General features: G+C 35.1%; 2 protein-coding genes and 1 long non-coding RNA gene across 15 annotated transcripts; 2 read left to right on the plus strand and 1 right to left on the minus strand.

Annotated features, from left to right (window-relative positions):
* Window positions 1-2,335: 2,335 nt before the first annotated feature.
* Window positions 2,336-7,963, minus strand: LOC103929228 (xylose isomerase). The gene is made up of 21 exons (XM_009338381.3): window positions 7,817-7,963; window positions 7,200-7,285; window positions 6,961-7,068; window positions 6,558-6,632; window positions 6,352-6,481; window positions 6,140-6,231; window positions 5,944-5,994; window positions 5,524-5,600; window positions 5,402-5,456; window positions 5,221-5,322; window positions 4,934-4,985; window positions 4,763-4,808; window positions 4,619-4,674; window positions 4,268-4,319; window positions 4,069-4,148; window positions 3,925-3,995; window positions 3,769-3,809; window positions 3,545-3,644; window positions 3,366-3,437; window positions 3,206-3,283; window positions 2,336-2,689 (listed from the first exon to the last, which is right to left on the minus strand). The coding sequence occupies exons 2-21, from the start codon at window positions 7,257-7,259 to the stop codon at window positions 2,654-2,656; spliced, it is 1,434 nt and encodes a 477-aa protein (XP_009336656.1). The 5' UTR covers window positions 7,260-7,285; window positions 7,817-7,963; the 3' UTR covers window positions 2,336-2,653.
* Window positions 7,964-8,986: 1,023 nt separating this feature from the next.
* On the plus strand, window positions 8,987-12,910 carry LOC103929229. 13 transcript variants are annotated; one of them, XR_007253275.1, is made up of 7 exons: window positions 8,988-9,189; window positions 9,456-9,981; window positions 10,346-10,556; window positions 10,642-10,687; window positions 10,755-10,797; window positions 11,805-11,828; window positions 12,841-12,878. XR_007253275.1 is itself a non-coding variant. In XM_048570707.1 (6 exons), exons 2-6 carry the CDS (start codon window positions 9,941-9,943, stop codon window positions 12,846-12,848), a joined length of 327 nt encoding a protein of 108 aa, XP_048426664.1. In that variant the 5' UTR covers window positions 8,987-9,189; window positions 9,456-9,940; the 3' UTR covers window positions 12,849-12,858. The 13 variants fall into 13 exon arrangements, 2 of the variants coding, with proteins under 2 accessions (XP_048426664.1, XP_048426663.1); XR_007253276.1 differs by having other exon boundaries at window positions 10,764-10,797; window positions 12,841-12,855; XM_048570707.1 differs by lacking the exon at window positions 10,642-10,687 and having other exon boundaries at window positions 8,987-9,189; window positions 12,841-12,858.
* A 226-nt stretch (window positions 12,911-13,136) lies between these two features.
* LOC125470905 lies at window positions 13,137-14,343 on the plus strand. Its single transcript, XR_007253277.1, has 2 exons — window positions 13,137-13,808; window positions 13,904-14,343. It is a non-coding gene; the product is annotated as an uncharacterized LOC125470905 (long non-coding RNA).
* The last annotated feature ends 1,351 nt before the right edge of the window (window positions 14,344-15,694 follow it).

Here is a 15,694-nt window from a genome sequence, read left to right on the forward strand (position 1 = left end):
AAATATATTTGATTTAAAATATATAACAGATTTTTAAATATAAATTAATTTCAATTAATCTGAAGTAGTTTAAGTCTGAGTATCTTAATCAAATGTTTCAAAAGCTTAATAAAAAACTTAAAAAGCTTAAATGTTTAGTTTAAAAAAATCTAAAATGAGGCATCTATTTTTAATTTTCTCATATGACAATCTATTTGCTTTCAGTCTGACAAAGGTTGGCTCACATATCGACATGTCCTGTCCTCCTATTCTCCGCCGCGTCGGAAGTAGGGTAGCGGGAATCCCCTTCGGATCAGATTCTCCCTCCATCCCAGATCAGCTTTCAAGACCATTCATTAAATTTAATTTTCAGAAATTAACCAAAGAATTAACAAATATAAATAAAATACAAATAAAAGATAAAGATCTCCACAATAAGTTATTACATAACAAGTTTGATAAAACTATAAAAATAATATATAAAATCTTTACAAAAGTGTTTTCAACAAAAAAAAACAATTCCCAAATGAACTCTTGATTTCTTTCCAGGACAATGCTTTGATACGAAGCTTTAGGAGCCAAAAATTGTGTTTCTACGCTAAAATGAAAAGAAGCTTATTACTTGATTCTCCAAAATTCGCGTGGCTGAAAAATGTGTCAATAAGAAAGAAGATATTACTCCACTTTGAAAAACGGGCTAATTGATGAGTATTGAATTTATATTATATGTTGTACCCTATTTTTAGTATGTTTCCTTATTTATTTTCGTGAAATTTTGATATTTTAATTTATATTTTTAATGTAGAACATGTGACTTACTCTTGAGCAAAAGGTGATCGAGCAGACAATTTTTGGAGTGATTCTAATTGGAGGATGTTCGTGAGTCTTTTAACTTGTTTGTGTCAAAGTTTCAGATTTGTCTACCAAGTGGTTAATCTATGACGATGAAATAAAAAACTAGTGCGCAGTGCTATCAAATTGATGTTTTAGGCTTATTTGGGCCTTTTGAAGTCCAAAATGGTGTCTTTTGGTGATGAATCTGTTTTGAAGCTAATTTAGGCCCAAATTGGACTATTTAGTAAGCCGGCAAATTCTCCATGTTTGACTAGGAGATTGTTTCCTAGTTTCTCTTAATTTAATTTGTTTCTTAGTTTTTAGAAGACCTTTTTCTAGGACGGATTTAATTGTAGTAGTATAAATAAAGGGGACGACCCTAAGGATTCGGCATAACTTTGAGAGGATTGCCGAAGGCTCTGGCGAATTGAAAATTTCAAACTACAAGGTGTTTTCACTCTTTTTCATTCAATAAAAATTCCTTTGATTTTAATTATAAATATGGGTAACTAACTTCTTTTTTCTAGGGCAAGGCCCCGAGCCTTAGTATAAATATGTAGTCTATATTTAATTGCTTATGATATTATGCATGCATACTTGGAATTGTCAATCACTGTGTTTAAATTTTCTTTATATCTTACTGCTTAGCTACCATTAGAGTGTTTTAGATAAGTAATTAGATGCAATTTCTTGAAATGTGGCCCGAAAATTGAAGAATGCTTATTGTGGTTAATAATTGTAAGTTCATTTAAGGCGAATGTCATGTTTTAAGAGTTGCATGGTTTTTCAAAAGGTTTTCTAAAAGCGGAATGAATCATGCATGTTTACATTTGGTTTGAATGTCACAAACGAATTGCATGTTTGATTTACATTATATCTTGAATGCCACAAATAGAATATGAAGTAGGAAAACTTAACCTTCAAAGTTGCATGGATCATTCATAAGTGATTGGTGAAACTACATACTATTATTAAGGTGACAAGGAACCCTAGTGTCTTTTTATCTTTGTTTCGAAACCGTGTGTTTTTAAACTAGTTTCTCAAAATTTATTTTCTTGCTAGTTTCTTTAATTATTTTTATTAAATTCATTTTTATTATTTTAACACAAAGCAACATTTTCTAAACTTTATTTTCAATTAATTAATTAAGATTTGATTTTACATAAATTGCTTTAAATAATCCTTGTGAAAACAACCTTATACTCTTACAAGTATTTTATGAGATTTTAATCCTCTTTGTGCAGCTACTAAAAATCTTCTCACTAAACATAATACAAAAAAAGATGTTCGCTTATGATTTTATATCATGTCTTCCATTAGTAATCATTTTGTGAAAAAGTAGGACAAATTCAAAAGAGACGATTTTTACATGCTTTTTTTAGCTTCTCACGCCTCATTTATTTATTATCATCAAAATGAATAAATCAAACGAAAAACGATAAACATGATTAAACATGAACATGAGTGTGTCTATCATTTCATGTCCAAAACAATTAAGACATCTTATTCTAACCAAAACAAGTAGACAAAATAATATTTCAAGAAAATACTAAAATGACAAATTCGGCCGCCTTTGCCCTTTCACGATCCATTTCATGCACTACATATTGTTCAAATTTAAAAGCGAAACCTTAAACAGCAAGTTACCAAATCACAGCTCAAAAGCTCAGTGTAAACGCTGTTGTAGATAAGTAATATGTAACTCTACATGGTTACAAGGATCCACATCAACTGGTAACTTGGATGCTCCCAGAACAAAGGAAACACCGTCCTTTATTGCTAAATATTATTATATCCTATTATCTCTACCAAACGACACCCAGTATCCTACTCTGCATGCTTACAAAACCGACTGGAAATGCATCTCCGCAAGTTCCTGAAACGAAGCTCACAACTTGATATTAGAACGTATCTTAAACAAAAATAAAGAATCACTAGGACAGCAGCAAGTGAATGTTATCATCCGTATTTTCATGTTCTCTTCATAACTAGCAGCATGCATAATGCTACACATGTTCTACGAATCCTTTTATTCGTCCAAAAAGGATGCAAATGAATCATTTTTTTTTCTCTATCGTTTCTCAAGGAAGCTGAAATACTGAGTACAACTCCAGGAGTTTTTTTTTTCTTTTTCGCACTTCTCGGATCTTCCATCCCCTATTTAGATTTTCATCACTAGTTATAGAAATATGTATGGACACTCAGAATGCAGAGCACGAGACAGGCATAATAAGAGCAATTTCATCTTAGACATTTTTTTAATATTATTCCAGAGGCGTCCACTGTTTTGTTTCAATTATTTATACGCATTTGCAGTGCCAGTTTTGAAGCAAAATTATCCATGATTGTTGGATCTTTGATGCTAGGAGCTCAAATGAATGTTAAGTATTACCTGCTTGGCAGAAGGAACTGTTGGTTCACCCCATTCTATTGCCTTCTTCTCAAGATACTCAAAATCAGCCTTACCAGCCTGTTGAAGGTGCATTACCATGCATTAGACATCTAGACCGTTTAAAACCACGAAACCAGACAAAGTGTTTGAAAGTGGTTACCTCTATAAGGGCCCCAACTTCAGTATCGAAACTCTTGTATCGTTTGCGAACAAGGTCAGGCAGAGAACCATCCTTAATGTTGTAATTCAGAAATGAAGAGACATAGTATCATGATTAGCAAGCAGAAAACAAAATCATAATCTGTTGAGAAGTAAATAGATGAGAGTCGAGCGCACTACCTCAACCAACTTTGCAACATTACGGAGGCCACGGGCCAGGGTATCCATTCCGCCGATATGAGCAATGAACAAATCCTCAACATCTGTGCTTTCTCTTCGTCTATATATCATTAATAAAAAGGGTAAAAAAGAAAAAAACAACATAAGAAGATTTAGCTATCAGCGTAAAAATATTACAATGTATGCATTCACAATAAAATGGAAAGTCAACATAAGGAACTGACAATTTGGCATCAAAGTTGAATCCTCCAGGTGCTATTCCTCCCTGAGATAAAGAGAGGAAAGAAATAAATCAACTCATGAAATTGCATGCCCGACCAATCACAAGTTTTTTTAAATCTTAAAACAAGAAGCCAAAATAGATGTCATTTGTGACATACATTCTTTACTACACTCTGCATAACCAGAGTTGCCTCCGCAATATCTGTGAGAAACTGATCTGTATCCCATCCTGCAACAGTGACAAAATCACAGTATTACAACTTTATTCATATATAGTTTCAGTTCCAAAGAGATAATCCTACCAGTCTGAGGATCTCCAGTGTTTGCATCAACGTTTCCTAGTAGACCATTGAGCCTTGCAGTTTCAAGCTCATGATAACAGCTGCAAAGTTTTACAGGTTTGGTGGAGTTCAAATTTTCTGATGTGCTCATACAAATCGAGGGAGAAATATAGAGTGAGCATTAGCTTAAGAAGAGCTTAAGGCACAAGCTGTGATTTACCTGTGACCAGATAGTGTTGCATGATTGCACTCAATGTTAAGCTTAAATTCTCCTACAAAAGAAATGGGGTGACGCTGTTAAGTATGACTCATTAAAAGTAAAGAATACTTAAGTTTATATGATTGAAAAATAGTTCTCAATGTCTCAAAACTTTTGCGTAAGGAATTCAAATAAAGGGAGTACAAAATGACATGTCCACATGAATACAAAAACCAAATATAAAACACTTACTGTATTGTATAAAATTTCACAACTCAACTCATTCATATAGCCAACTTTGGAGCTTAACCAAAAACTAATAGTAACAAAGTCAAGTGACTCGTGAATATAGAGGGTACGTCTAAAATTCACCTATAAGGCCATATTTTCGCAGGAAGTTTGCTGATGTTGCAGCATCCCAGTCATACCTAACAAAATCATCTCACAGGTAAACAAACAGATGAGTGAAAACCATATTAAATTACTCATAGTCTAATAATCAAGCAAATAGCTTACTGGTGTTTGGTAGGTTCTTGAGGCTTGGGTTCAATCAACAATGTCCCTGAGTAGTGTGTACCAAAATTGAAAAGAAATGTTGAGAAACTAATCACTCTGGTATAAAAGTCGAAGTCAAAGTTATAAAACTATCTGGTATTAAGCTTAGGTATAAATTTAACTCAAGTATACCATTGTATCCGATTTTCTTCTTGTAGGCAACAGCAGCTTCAAGAAACCTTGCCTGTAAATATACCCACAAAAGATCATGCTATGTAATAAGGCAGGCCTCATTATGAAACCGATGGATAGGCTACACTGCTACAGCAATATGGTAGCATAAATGCTGCGTATTCCTTGATAGGTTTCAACTACAGTTGCTAAAGGAGGGTTTTTACAAGACAGAAAAAGAAAAAAGAAAAAAAAAAAAATATCACTGAAAGGAAGCTTATTTTGAAATAACTGCAAACAAAACACACCAGATGATCAAGCTCTCTTCCCATGTCAGTATTCAAGAGACTCTGGTAACCTTCACGGCCACCCCAGAAAACATAATTTTCGCCCCCTAAATAATGTGTAACCTGCAGAATGTGTAAAGAATTACATATACATAAATGCAAACAAGATTATTTGTTTGGGATTACATGTACCAACACCAACCTCAATGGCTTTCTTAACTTGAGCAGCAGCATATGCATATACACCTACTTCAGGGCTGTAAAGCATTTTGAGTATTAGTCCATGCAAAAAGGAGTATATTAATTATTTGTTACAAAGATTACCTAGTCGCACCACCATGCATGTAGCGAGGATGCAAAAACAGCTGAGCTGTGCCCCATAAAGGTCGAATTTTGGTTCCCTACAGGGCATACCAAAGAACTTAATAAGAATGTGGTTTCATAAATACTTGGACATTTGACATTTTCCACTTGACTTTGTTGGGATATCAGAAACAACATTGATTAGCATGGGGTTTTGGAGGCTGGGTATGATTGATTGATCTCTTTTTCCACAGTAAAGTGACTGAAAAGAACTATCAGACACCCTCTAAGCTATGGCTAAAGTGGGAGAACTAAGTATGACTGCATATGTCACATCTTAAACCGATGTAACAGAACTTTTATTTGCATGAAAATAATTGCCCTTACATATTCTATCAACTTATCGTATCATTGTGTGCTGGTATATTGATGCAAAATTACCTGAAGGTCTTTAGCAAGGGCCACCACTTCATCCAAGTTTTTATTAGATTCCTGCAACAAGCAAAACAAGGTCAATGAACAATTTCCGGCTTCATATGATCTTATACTTTCCTTGAGAGCGCAACGCAATTCCTATCTCCCAATTTGCTTTTCTCATTCTTAAACAATTATATAAGCAAACTAGAAAGTGTATCACCTCCAAGGTTTTGCCATCAGGAGCGATATCCCTGTCATGGAAACACCACCTATCAACTCCAAGCTTGTTTATGAACTCAAAGTTGGCTCTCACTGCATCGTCATTTATACAAGAATATGTATTACATTAGCTCAATAATCATCAATCCATTACATTAGCTCAATAATCATCAATCCAAATGCAGAGGGTAGAAGTAACAGTCAAAATCTCACTTCTTCTCTTTGCCATAGCCACAGAATTAGTTCCATCCTCCCATGGCCAATTCTTTGTAGCTGCACCAAATGGGTCACCTCCTGTTCCACGGAATGTGTGCCAAAATGCAACACTAAACCTCATCCAATCCTATGTAGTGAAGAAACATCAGTCACAAGCCATTAACTGCTTGATAATTCAAATTTTATTATACAGAACAAACAACCTTCATTTTTTTCCCAAGAATCTCCTCATCCGCATTATACCACTTGAATGCAAGGGGGTTCTTGGTAGAAGGGCCCTGAAAGAAGGACAATACGAGGTCATATATTTGGGCGAAGATAATCGAGAAAGTTGAACATTTCCATACGAAGATTTTTGTAAAGAAAACTTTCTTCAATTAATAAGAATAAAAAGTTCTGAAATTTTGGCCAAACAGAAACAATAAAGATATTCAAATGCAATCGGTCTTCCAAATCAAATTAACTGAAAGTTTGTTAATCGTAAGAATGCCAAGAGTAACATAGTAGGAGGAAAATATTCTAGAAATTCAATTCTATTCCTACTAGGAATTAAACAATATAGAATGGGAAAGGTCTATCATAATAAGAGTGGTTTTCACCCTTTACCTCATACTTAATTTTGGGAATGCCGGGGAAAAATTCCCCTTCCCATTCATCAGAATCACCACACCCACTTCCAAGATCTGATGCAGGGCATGTTGGCAAATCAGCAATCTGCATTCAAGACAAAACCAATGATAATAAGAAAAGAAAATCAAAATTTAGCTGGAATTAATTGTTAAACATTATATATATGTATGTACGTATGTATATGGAAATATTGTAGGTAGAGGAAGATTCGTTACCACTCCAAACGTAACCACATTCAAACAAAGAAGAAGCAACAAAATCCTTCCAGCCTTCATTTTCAGCGTCTCAAGCCAGTATTCCCCTGCAATACAACAAAAATTGATCATATACATCAAACCCGTAATCAAATTCCACACGATACCTCTCTCTCACACTCAGCAGCAACATGAGCACTATGAGGAGAGCTCAGCTATAAAATAACTCACAAAGGATCAGTGATCACCGCCATTAAATGAATTCATACACTTTTCATGAGCAATTACAAATAAAGTAACACAGAGACACAGAGAAATACAATTTTAAGCCATACCCAATTACCCATCATCAAAATTTACAAATATAAAAATGGGTTTCCACCAACACATCCAAATATTCAATCATTAAAGAAGAAAGTTCAAAAATTCAAATTAGCCAAAGCTTAATCACCACTCACTTTTACCAATTACAACATCCAAAAAAGATCATCAGCCTCATAAAAAACAAAAACAAAAGCAAAAAATTAGGAAAATAAATAATCAAAAATAAAAAATGACAACGTATCAAGGACAAAAATTAAATTAAAAAAAAAATCGCAGATAAGATTACAGAAGGGAAGAGATGGAAGGAAACTTACAGAACGAAATGAGCTCTCTCCGGAGGCTGATGATATGAAATTGAGATTCCCAGTGCCTCTTATTTCGAACTATCAGGTGCGAAATATACAAAAGCGATCAAGGATTATCCGTTTATAAATGATAACATTATGCGCGAGGTGGTAAAGTATCTCACAGGCAGAGTTTTATTGGAAGATGGTGCAGCTTAGAGCCGTTTGATTGTTTGACTCCGTCTTCAGGACGGTGTTATTGGCGGGTGATTCTTTGTTATCTCACTGCGGGAGACGTAAGTGATCTTCCTTAGATAGGAAGACACACGTGGCAATGACTCAGCGGTGACGATTATCAAATGATCAATAACCAACACTTTCACTCACCCAATTGCTTTTTTTTTTTTTTGAAAAGCCTCACCCAATTGCTTTTAGTTCGGCTGTGAGAGAATTGAAATTGTCCCAACTCTAAAGTTCTCATGTTTCATGAACATATCTAAATAATCCACATATCACCATATATAATAACTTCGAAAACATTTCAACAAATCTAACATGCTTGACTTGAAATAGAGAAAGATTTTAAAAAATAGAGTATATCCCGCAATAACTCATGATTTTCAATTATCAGAAAATAAGATATTTCAACACATTACATAAACCACTCACCTCAATAATCCAAGCTTTGACAAGACACCCCAGCTAGTACAATTTCTAGTCAAACTCACTAAGCCTAAACTCATTCTTTTGTCTTCTTAACTCTCCATCTACATCCATACATTATACCTATACTAAAACCCAACACAAAAATACTGTTCACCAGTAGTAAACTGGCAAAAATGCCCAATAATTCCTTTGTTATCAACCATTTTTATCACTTTTTACATAGTGAAGGGACATATTTACGCTCCTTGCTCACGCGTTATCATCGTTGCACCTTCTACTTGGACAAATCGCTGTTCACCTGTTTTGCACGTGTCGACCATCTTGGAGTGGGAGGAGGATTCTCTACCCTCTTAATATCTCTACCCTTCCATCCCCTCCTATTTGAACGGTCACGGTTAAGCCACTTCAACATTTTATATTGATTTTTTTATAGAGATAATAAGACAAAAAATAATGTGTGAGAGGAGAGGATGGAAGGGGATAGGAATAGGAGGGTATAGAATCCTCTTCCCTTGGAGTGGGAATCTTCTTGACTTCTCCTTCTATTTCCATTTCTCTCTCTCACACAAATCTATTGCTTTCAAACCTTTACTTCGACTACATTGTCTGGCCTCAAGTAGTCTTGCTAAAAAAAAAGGAACCCCGCATGTAATCCCTTTTCTCTTTTTGCAAGAAATAAAAAACGTGAATCTCGTCCCGATTAAAAAAAAAATTCCTGAAGCAGCTTTAATTTCACGGTGAGTCCTCTCTCTTTCTCTAGAATTTTATTTGGGATTCTCTTTTTCTCTTCTCTGCTCAATCTCTATGGTCATATGTTGTTTCAGAAATTTGGAATGTTTGAATTTCTTTCTGGGTTTATATGGCTCTGCCTCTAAGTGAATTTGTTTCTTGCTTCATGAAATCATATGGGTTTATTTATTTGATTGTATTTCATAAATTAGGGAGTTTTGCTTTTTATTTTATTATTATTTTTTTTTTGGGGTGTGGGAATTGTTGAGAGCAGCTCCAGCGGGAGCAATTGCTTAATGGACATGCCTCAGCAGAGGGCCTAATTGCCCGAGGGAGGAAGTCCAGCGTTAGCTGGCGAGGGAGCCCGAGCAAGCCCGAGTGCCAGGCCCGTGGATTCATGCCAGCCCAAGCGCCTGAGGTGAGTTTGACATCAGCGGACGTCAGATGCCTGTTATATAAAACCACAGATTGAGCAAAGCCCAGTTTTCTATTTTTTCATTTTTTTTGTTGGGTTTTTCAGAACAAATTCACAAACCCAACAAATTATGAAGAATTGAGAAACAAAACTAGCTTTATCTGTGTGTGTTCAGTAAATTCGATTCAAAAAATCCCTTTTTTTATTTTATTTTCTGCTATCTTGTGGAATGATGGAGCTGCAAAGATCAGCAACGCTGAGATTCTTTCTAGGGTTTATGCTGCTGTCTATGGCGAATGGGAGATTCGTGGTGGAGAAGAACAACTTGAGGGTCACATCCCCGGATGAAATCAAAGGCACGTACGACAGCGCCATTCATGGTGGAGTTACGTTTTTTGTAGTTTTGGATAATTTGAGAATGCTATTGCTAGTTTTTCGGTTCGAATGGCGTGTTTCGGTTCATTTTGGGGTTAACTTTTTGTAATTCCGACTCCTGTTCTGAGTAGTTTGTGTGCTATTGAAAAATATACGCTTCAATTGGTCTATTTTGGTTGGATTTGGAGATGCCATTTTTGCCAATTCTGATCAATTTGCCTTGTTTAGCTCTTCTTTTGTTTAGTCAATGCAGACAATCGATTCTTAAGTCTGATTAATTTGCTTCTTGTTATAAATAAAATTATTTTGTATTATTTTATAAATAAAAAAATAGTAATATTTTATTGCTAATTGCCATGGCTATTCAAGTGTAGGGATGGAGATGCAAAATGCGATTACTGTTTATTAAGGACGGTTATTATTCATTGGGTGGATAGCATAGTGTATTACATGGGGGAAGGGTTCCCATGTTGGAACTGCTCTGAAAAGAAGAAAGCGAATCCCGTGAGGGAGATCAAGGTCCAGAAGCTGGTCCTCAACATCTACATCGATGAGAGCGGAGATCTACTCACGAGAGCCGCCAAGGTACCCCTTTTGCTATCCTCACCATCCATCTCACACAAATTATGTACTACTATCATATAGTAAAGGAATTTATGTTTGTTATTAGGGTATTTTGAGGTATCCAAAATGTGTAACTCACGAGAGCCACCAAGGTACCCCATTTGCTATCCTCACCATCTATCTCACACATCTTGAACATTAATTATTTTTTGTTCGAAGGTGTTGCAGCAACTTAGTGGCCAAACACCTGTTTTCTCCAAAGGTAATAATTTTTTAGCTCTTTGGATCTTTATTGGTAATTCATTTTTTGCATCATTTTATCTGTCTACTACTAGAAATTCCAAAATGTGTAATTCACAACCAAATTGATGTTCAAGTCCATATGGTATTTTGAAGTGTACTCAATTTATAATTTTAGCTAATAAGACAATATTATGTTCATTCATCTATATTCGAGTTCACATCGTTCTATTTTCAATTTTGTAAGAGATGACCTTTTACTAATTGTCAAGGTGCTTCCAACCATAAATTGATATATTACGTACCTTTATTTTTTCTCTTAATTTATCAGGAATTTATTTGCATATGTGTAGTGTAGACAATTTTAACCAATGAGTTTTAACTTTAATTGGAATTGATCTTTGTCTTACTTATGGCATATACAATGAAAATATGATATCTGTCTACTTTTTTTTCTTTTCATTTGTCGTTATTTTCCATACATTTGTGTTGATATAGGGAAGCAATGTGATAGCTAACTCTGTGTGTCACATTTTTGTGTAGAATTTTTATTTTTATTTGAGACGTGGATATAAAGAGATGGATTGTGTTTATCCGGTTTATATTAATTCAAAGAAAATTGTGGCTCAAGGGAACAATTAATGATCCACAGGGCATCAAAGTATCTTACTCAATTGTATATTACACGTGTGTACTGCATTATGTCTGTGCGAATACCTCTTTTCACTGTCAATCTATGTTAGTTTTAAATTCTAAGTTGATTTAACAAATAGGTCTCTTTTTATTTCAAATTAATTTGGTTCTCGCTAAATGAATCAAAGATCACAAGACTAGAACCAATGGTTTCCAAAAATGGTTGGTCCTTGAATATTTTCATTTATGCTTTTTTCAGTTCTTTGAATGGACTTCCTATAATCCAAAATGAGCTATTGAACAGCTCTTTTGCTACATTGTGTTTGCAAATCAATATTTAGACTAATAATTGAAGGCTAATTCTTTTTTGTTGAAAAATGTAATTTGGTTTTGTAGGTAAAGATTGCAAATTTGATGCAGGTATGAATACTTACACTTATTCGTCTTTGCGTTTTCTCCTTCTTTCAAGAAATTACATTTCCTTTCACAACTTCAGCTAAAACCATTCAGCAAACAAACATATTCACGAAGGAGGTTGTTAGTTCAAGTGCCAATTTCAGGCATTGATACACTGACTTTATATCAACATTTTTTGGATTGCATAGGTTATTTTTAGGAGTTGACAGAAATGAAAAATTTGTTTAGTTTAATATGTTTCTACTAAATTTTTCAGGCTAAAAAGGATGACAAGAATATTAGTGGTCAATTGTATTCTAGTTTAATGAGGGGAGGAACAAGTAAACTTATTCTACGTTTTCTTTCGTTTTTAGTTGAGCATTTATTTGTATTTTTCAAAAATTTTGGATTGTTTTTGTTGGACATTGATGATTGTGGCATTTTAGAAAAAGGTATATCCCAAATAATAATTTTGTTTGGTTTTTTATTCCTTTTCCGTTTCTCTTCTTTTGATTCCCTATTTATATATTCTGTGTTTTCTTATGGCAGTTTTGAAACCTTATCTTTTCTGAATTTGTATGCTTTATGGGTTGTCATTTAGTCTACTTAATTATCATCGTGAGCATAGGAGGATGTTCGTGGCACACTACAACAAGTTTTCTTTTTGGCAAGTTAATTCATATTCATGATTCCGTTATCAGTTGCATTTGCTTTCCCATGATTTCTCATGAATTGGACGTGAATGTATTTTTATTGAGCAACAGATGCTTCAACCATATATTATTATAATTGTACGAAGACTTAGCATTACAAGGTTTTGAAATTATCTCTTTCTTTGTCTAATTTGGTTTTTGACAAATTATATGAAATTTTATTGCTGTTAATTTTGAGGAAGTTCTCAGATTCAAGACCATATATTTTTTCAATTTCTACCATTTGGTTTCTGTTGACTTTAACTTTGAGTTGTAGTGGTGTTTGTGTTTTCTAAATTTCTTCCAATAACTTAGTTTTGTTGTAAAATCGATGGTGTGTGCAGTGGAATAAAAGAAACAAGACACAAAATTTACGAGGTTCCTCTACAGTCAGTGTGACTGGAGTACGTCCTCGGAGCAGCGGTGATGCTTTCATTATAAATTAGAATAATAGGAGTACAAAAGTAACTCTCTCTATTATCTCCTCTCCTCTTCCTCTCTTTTCTCTCTTCCTCTTCCATGAACTTCTTTTTTCTCATTTTGTGTGTTGTGTTCCACTTGCTTTTATAGAAGCAAATCACGAGCAACATAGTGATTAGTGGCCAGCCATCTAGTCACCTTTACAACACTCACCCTTGGATGATTGACTCGTTAAAATTTTGATCTATTTTCGGATGCTCCCCCTGATGAGAATCATTTAGGCTGATCGTTGATCATTTCGCTTCAGTATCTTAGCGAGAAGAGTTGCCGAAAGATGTGCTTTACTTGTTGTTAACTTTCCACATGCTTGTTCTTGAACTGGGTTGGAGGGTCTTCTGATTTCCTCCAAAGGTTTGAATTTACTTCTTTTATCTGGAGTTGAATTTGATTCAAGGGTGGTGGACACTTGATCTTGAATTGGACTTGTGATTTCTTCAAGGGTTGTCTAGACTTGATCTTGAATGAAATTGGACCATGAGGAGCTTCATGTGACAAGTAATCTTAGGCTTTGTCGGGGATGAACTAGCAAGTGTTTTGTTGTGCTTGTCTCCACATGTTTCAATGTATTATTTTCACTTGCCTTATTTGTTCCCCTTGTTGAAGTGGTATTTTCCCTATGCAAGTTTGACATCTTCTCTTCTAGTATTTGTCTTCTAATGCAGAAGTGGAATGCAAACCTTGTATTTGGATGGTACATCACTTCTTGGTGACTCATCCATGTGTGGCAGCTTCAGTGTAAAAAGCCAACGACAAGCCAATTATTCTGCGGTGTTGATGACTTGAGACCCAGCTCTATCAACAGTTGAAGATGAGTACTCGAGAACAATTCTAGGTAAGCAATCAGGAAATGTTCTAGGCAGTCGGTTCCTTACCAGAAGTTTGAGTGGAAGTTTCAACATATTGCTTTCTTTATCCTTGTCTTTGCAGGTAAAAACAAGGATAAATGAAAGGACATGAAGATTGCATGATATGAGATACTCTTACTCTCGTCCTTGATGATATGAGATAATCTTGCTCTGGTGTGACTGGTTTGAAGAGGTATTCTCGGAGAGGAAGAAAATTGAATATTTCGAGATGCTTTGTTGAAGATGCATTCTCGAAGATGAGGAAGAGTTGGGTATTCTTGCAAGTCTGCCTTGTTATGGAGAACGAAGGTCGACATTTATAGAGATTTTTCAATAGCAAGTAGTGATGATGTGCCTTTACTTTTGTCAGCAACTGTTGTGTAATTAGAACAGTAAGATTTACGCGTTTTCAACTTTGTTAGAGATCTTTGACAAAGTTGCATGCGATATCCAAAAAAACTGAGATTGCATCTGAAAAATGCCAACGAACTTTATTCAGGAAAATCTGGCTTTTGAAATTCAGGGAGCGGTGCTTCTTCGATCTCTGAACAAGTAGCTCTGTTGCCTCTTCTTTTATAGAGACATCAATTGTGTTCAAGAGTATGCTCAGAAAGTTGCTGCCTGTAGATATTTTCCCTTTCTTGCACTTCTGAGATTTTATTTGACCTCCTTTTTCCTTCATCATTTATGAAAATGGCTTGCCCATCTAACATTTGCTTAGATTTGAGTCTTAGGAGTGATACAGACGAGCAGCGTCAGAATAATATATGGAGTCCGTCCTTCTTATCTTCTAATGGTCCTCTTACAGTTAGGGGCTCTGTGATGAAGAATAACATTACTGCTACAATGGTAACTAGGAATCTTCTCACTCCAATGGATAACAGAATCCTTTCAAAACGATTTGATGAGTTGGCCGTTCGAGACTCCTTGTCTCTCAGCGTTCAATGTACGGGCTCTATACCCAATATGGACCAACGTTTACTTGCTCGAACTCACCAAGTTGAATCATTGATGGCTGAGGTGGCAAGCCTTAAACAAGATGTCAGAGGACTCAAGCACGAGAATAGAGTGTTACACATGCTTGCAAATAATTACTCGACGAGCATGAAAAGAGATCCCAACCAGCTACAGGAATCCGAAAGTTGGATTCAAAGTGATCACCAGAGGTTTGTTGCTAGATTCCGAAGGCAACTGATGTCTTCCCCTTCCGGTGTTTTGTCAAGTACTGGGGTGCCACATGATCAATCTCCAGTGCCTCTCCCTTCTGGTGTATTGTTGAGTACTGAGGCTTCACATGAGCAACCTTTGTGAAGGTTTCATCCTGTTTGTTTGTTTTAACTCATGTGTATGTACATATCTGTAATTTCTCGGAGATATCAATAGATAAGCTTTATTTCATTCAATGTATTGTGCCAAATACAATAAAGTATATACTTCACTAAGATGTGGTACTTCTGGACCAAATATCAATTTATCTTTACCCTCACGAAGATAAATGATCATTCTTAGTGTCTACATCATTTGAGTATTCAACTCATAATCTTCAATCCATATGATTCTTTAATATCATAAATATCATGGGTAAAATTCGTGTTGGTAAATTGTTCAATCTGCAGCTCGAGACAATATTTCTCTCAACACTTTATAATCTTTCTTGACTCTTCAAGAGTCCCAATTTAATATCAACAACTCTTCAGGAGTTCTAATTTAATGGCATTGACTCTTACAAGAGATTTTGGTATGTTGCAACAATATCATAATGAAAGTACTCTCTAAGGCAATTTATACCATCCATTGGTATTGAGTACATATTTTATGATTTACCCCTCCAGGGCTTACTTCAAGCAATTTGAATCCTTCAGGGATTTTCTAC

The sequence above is a fragment of a genome, unplaced genomic scaffold, assembly GCF_019419815.1.
Source record: "Pyrus x bretschneideri cultivar Hongxiangsu unplaced genomic scaffold, Pyrus_bretschneideri_v1 Contig54, whole genome shotgun sequence".
Lineage (NCBI taxonomy): Eukaryota > Viridiplantae > Streptophyta > Magnoliopsida > Rosales > Rosaceae > Pyrus > Pyrus x bretschneideri.

What these genes read in the sequence shown, in the direction of transcription:
- LOC103929229 (XM_048570706.1), top strand. Translation starts at nt 9,941, where the DNA reads ATGAAATCAAAGGCACGTACGACAGCGCCATTCATGGTGGA. An exon ending in TACTCACGAGAGCCGCCAAG is followed by an intron (nt 10,557 to 10,754) that starts GTACCCCTTTTG and finishes TTTTGTTCGAAG; the next exon opens with GTGTTGCAGCAACTTAGTGG. An exon ending in AACACCTGTTTTCTCCAAAG is followed by an intron (nt 10,798 to 11,804) that starts GTAATAATTTTT and finishes TTGGTTTTGTAG; the next exon opens with GTAAAGATTGCAAATTTGAT.
- LOC103929228 (XM_009338381.3), bottom strand. Translation starts at nt 7,259, where the DNA reads ATGAAGGCTGGAAGGATTTTGTTGCTTCTTCTTTGTTTGAATGTGGTT. An exon ending in GAAGAGAGCTTGATCATCTG is followed by an intron (nt 4,986 to 5,220) that starts GTGTGTTTTGTT and finishes GTATATTTACAG; the next exon opens with GCAAGGTTTCTTGAAGCTGC. An exon ending in TGCAGAGTGTAGTAAAGAAT is followed by an intron (nt 3,810 to 3,924) that starts GTATGTCACAAA and finishes TCTTTATCTCAG; the next exon opens with GGAGGAATAGCACCTGGAGG.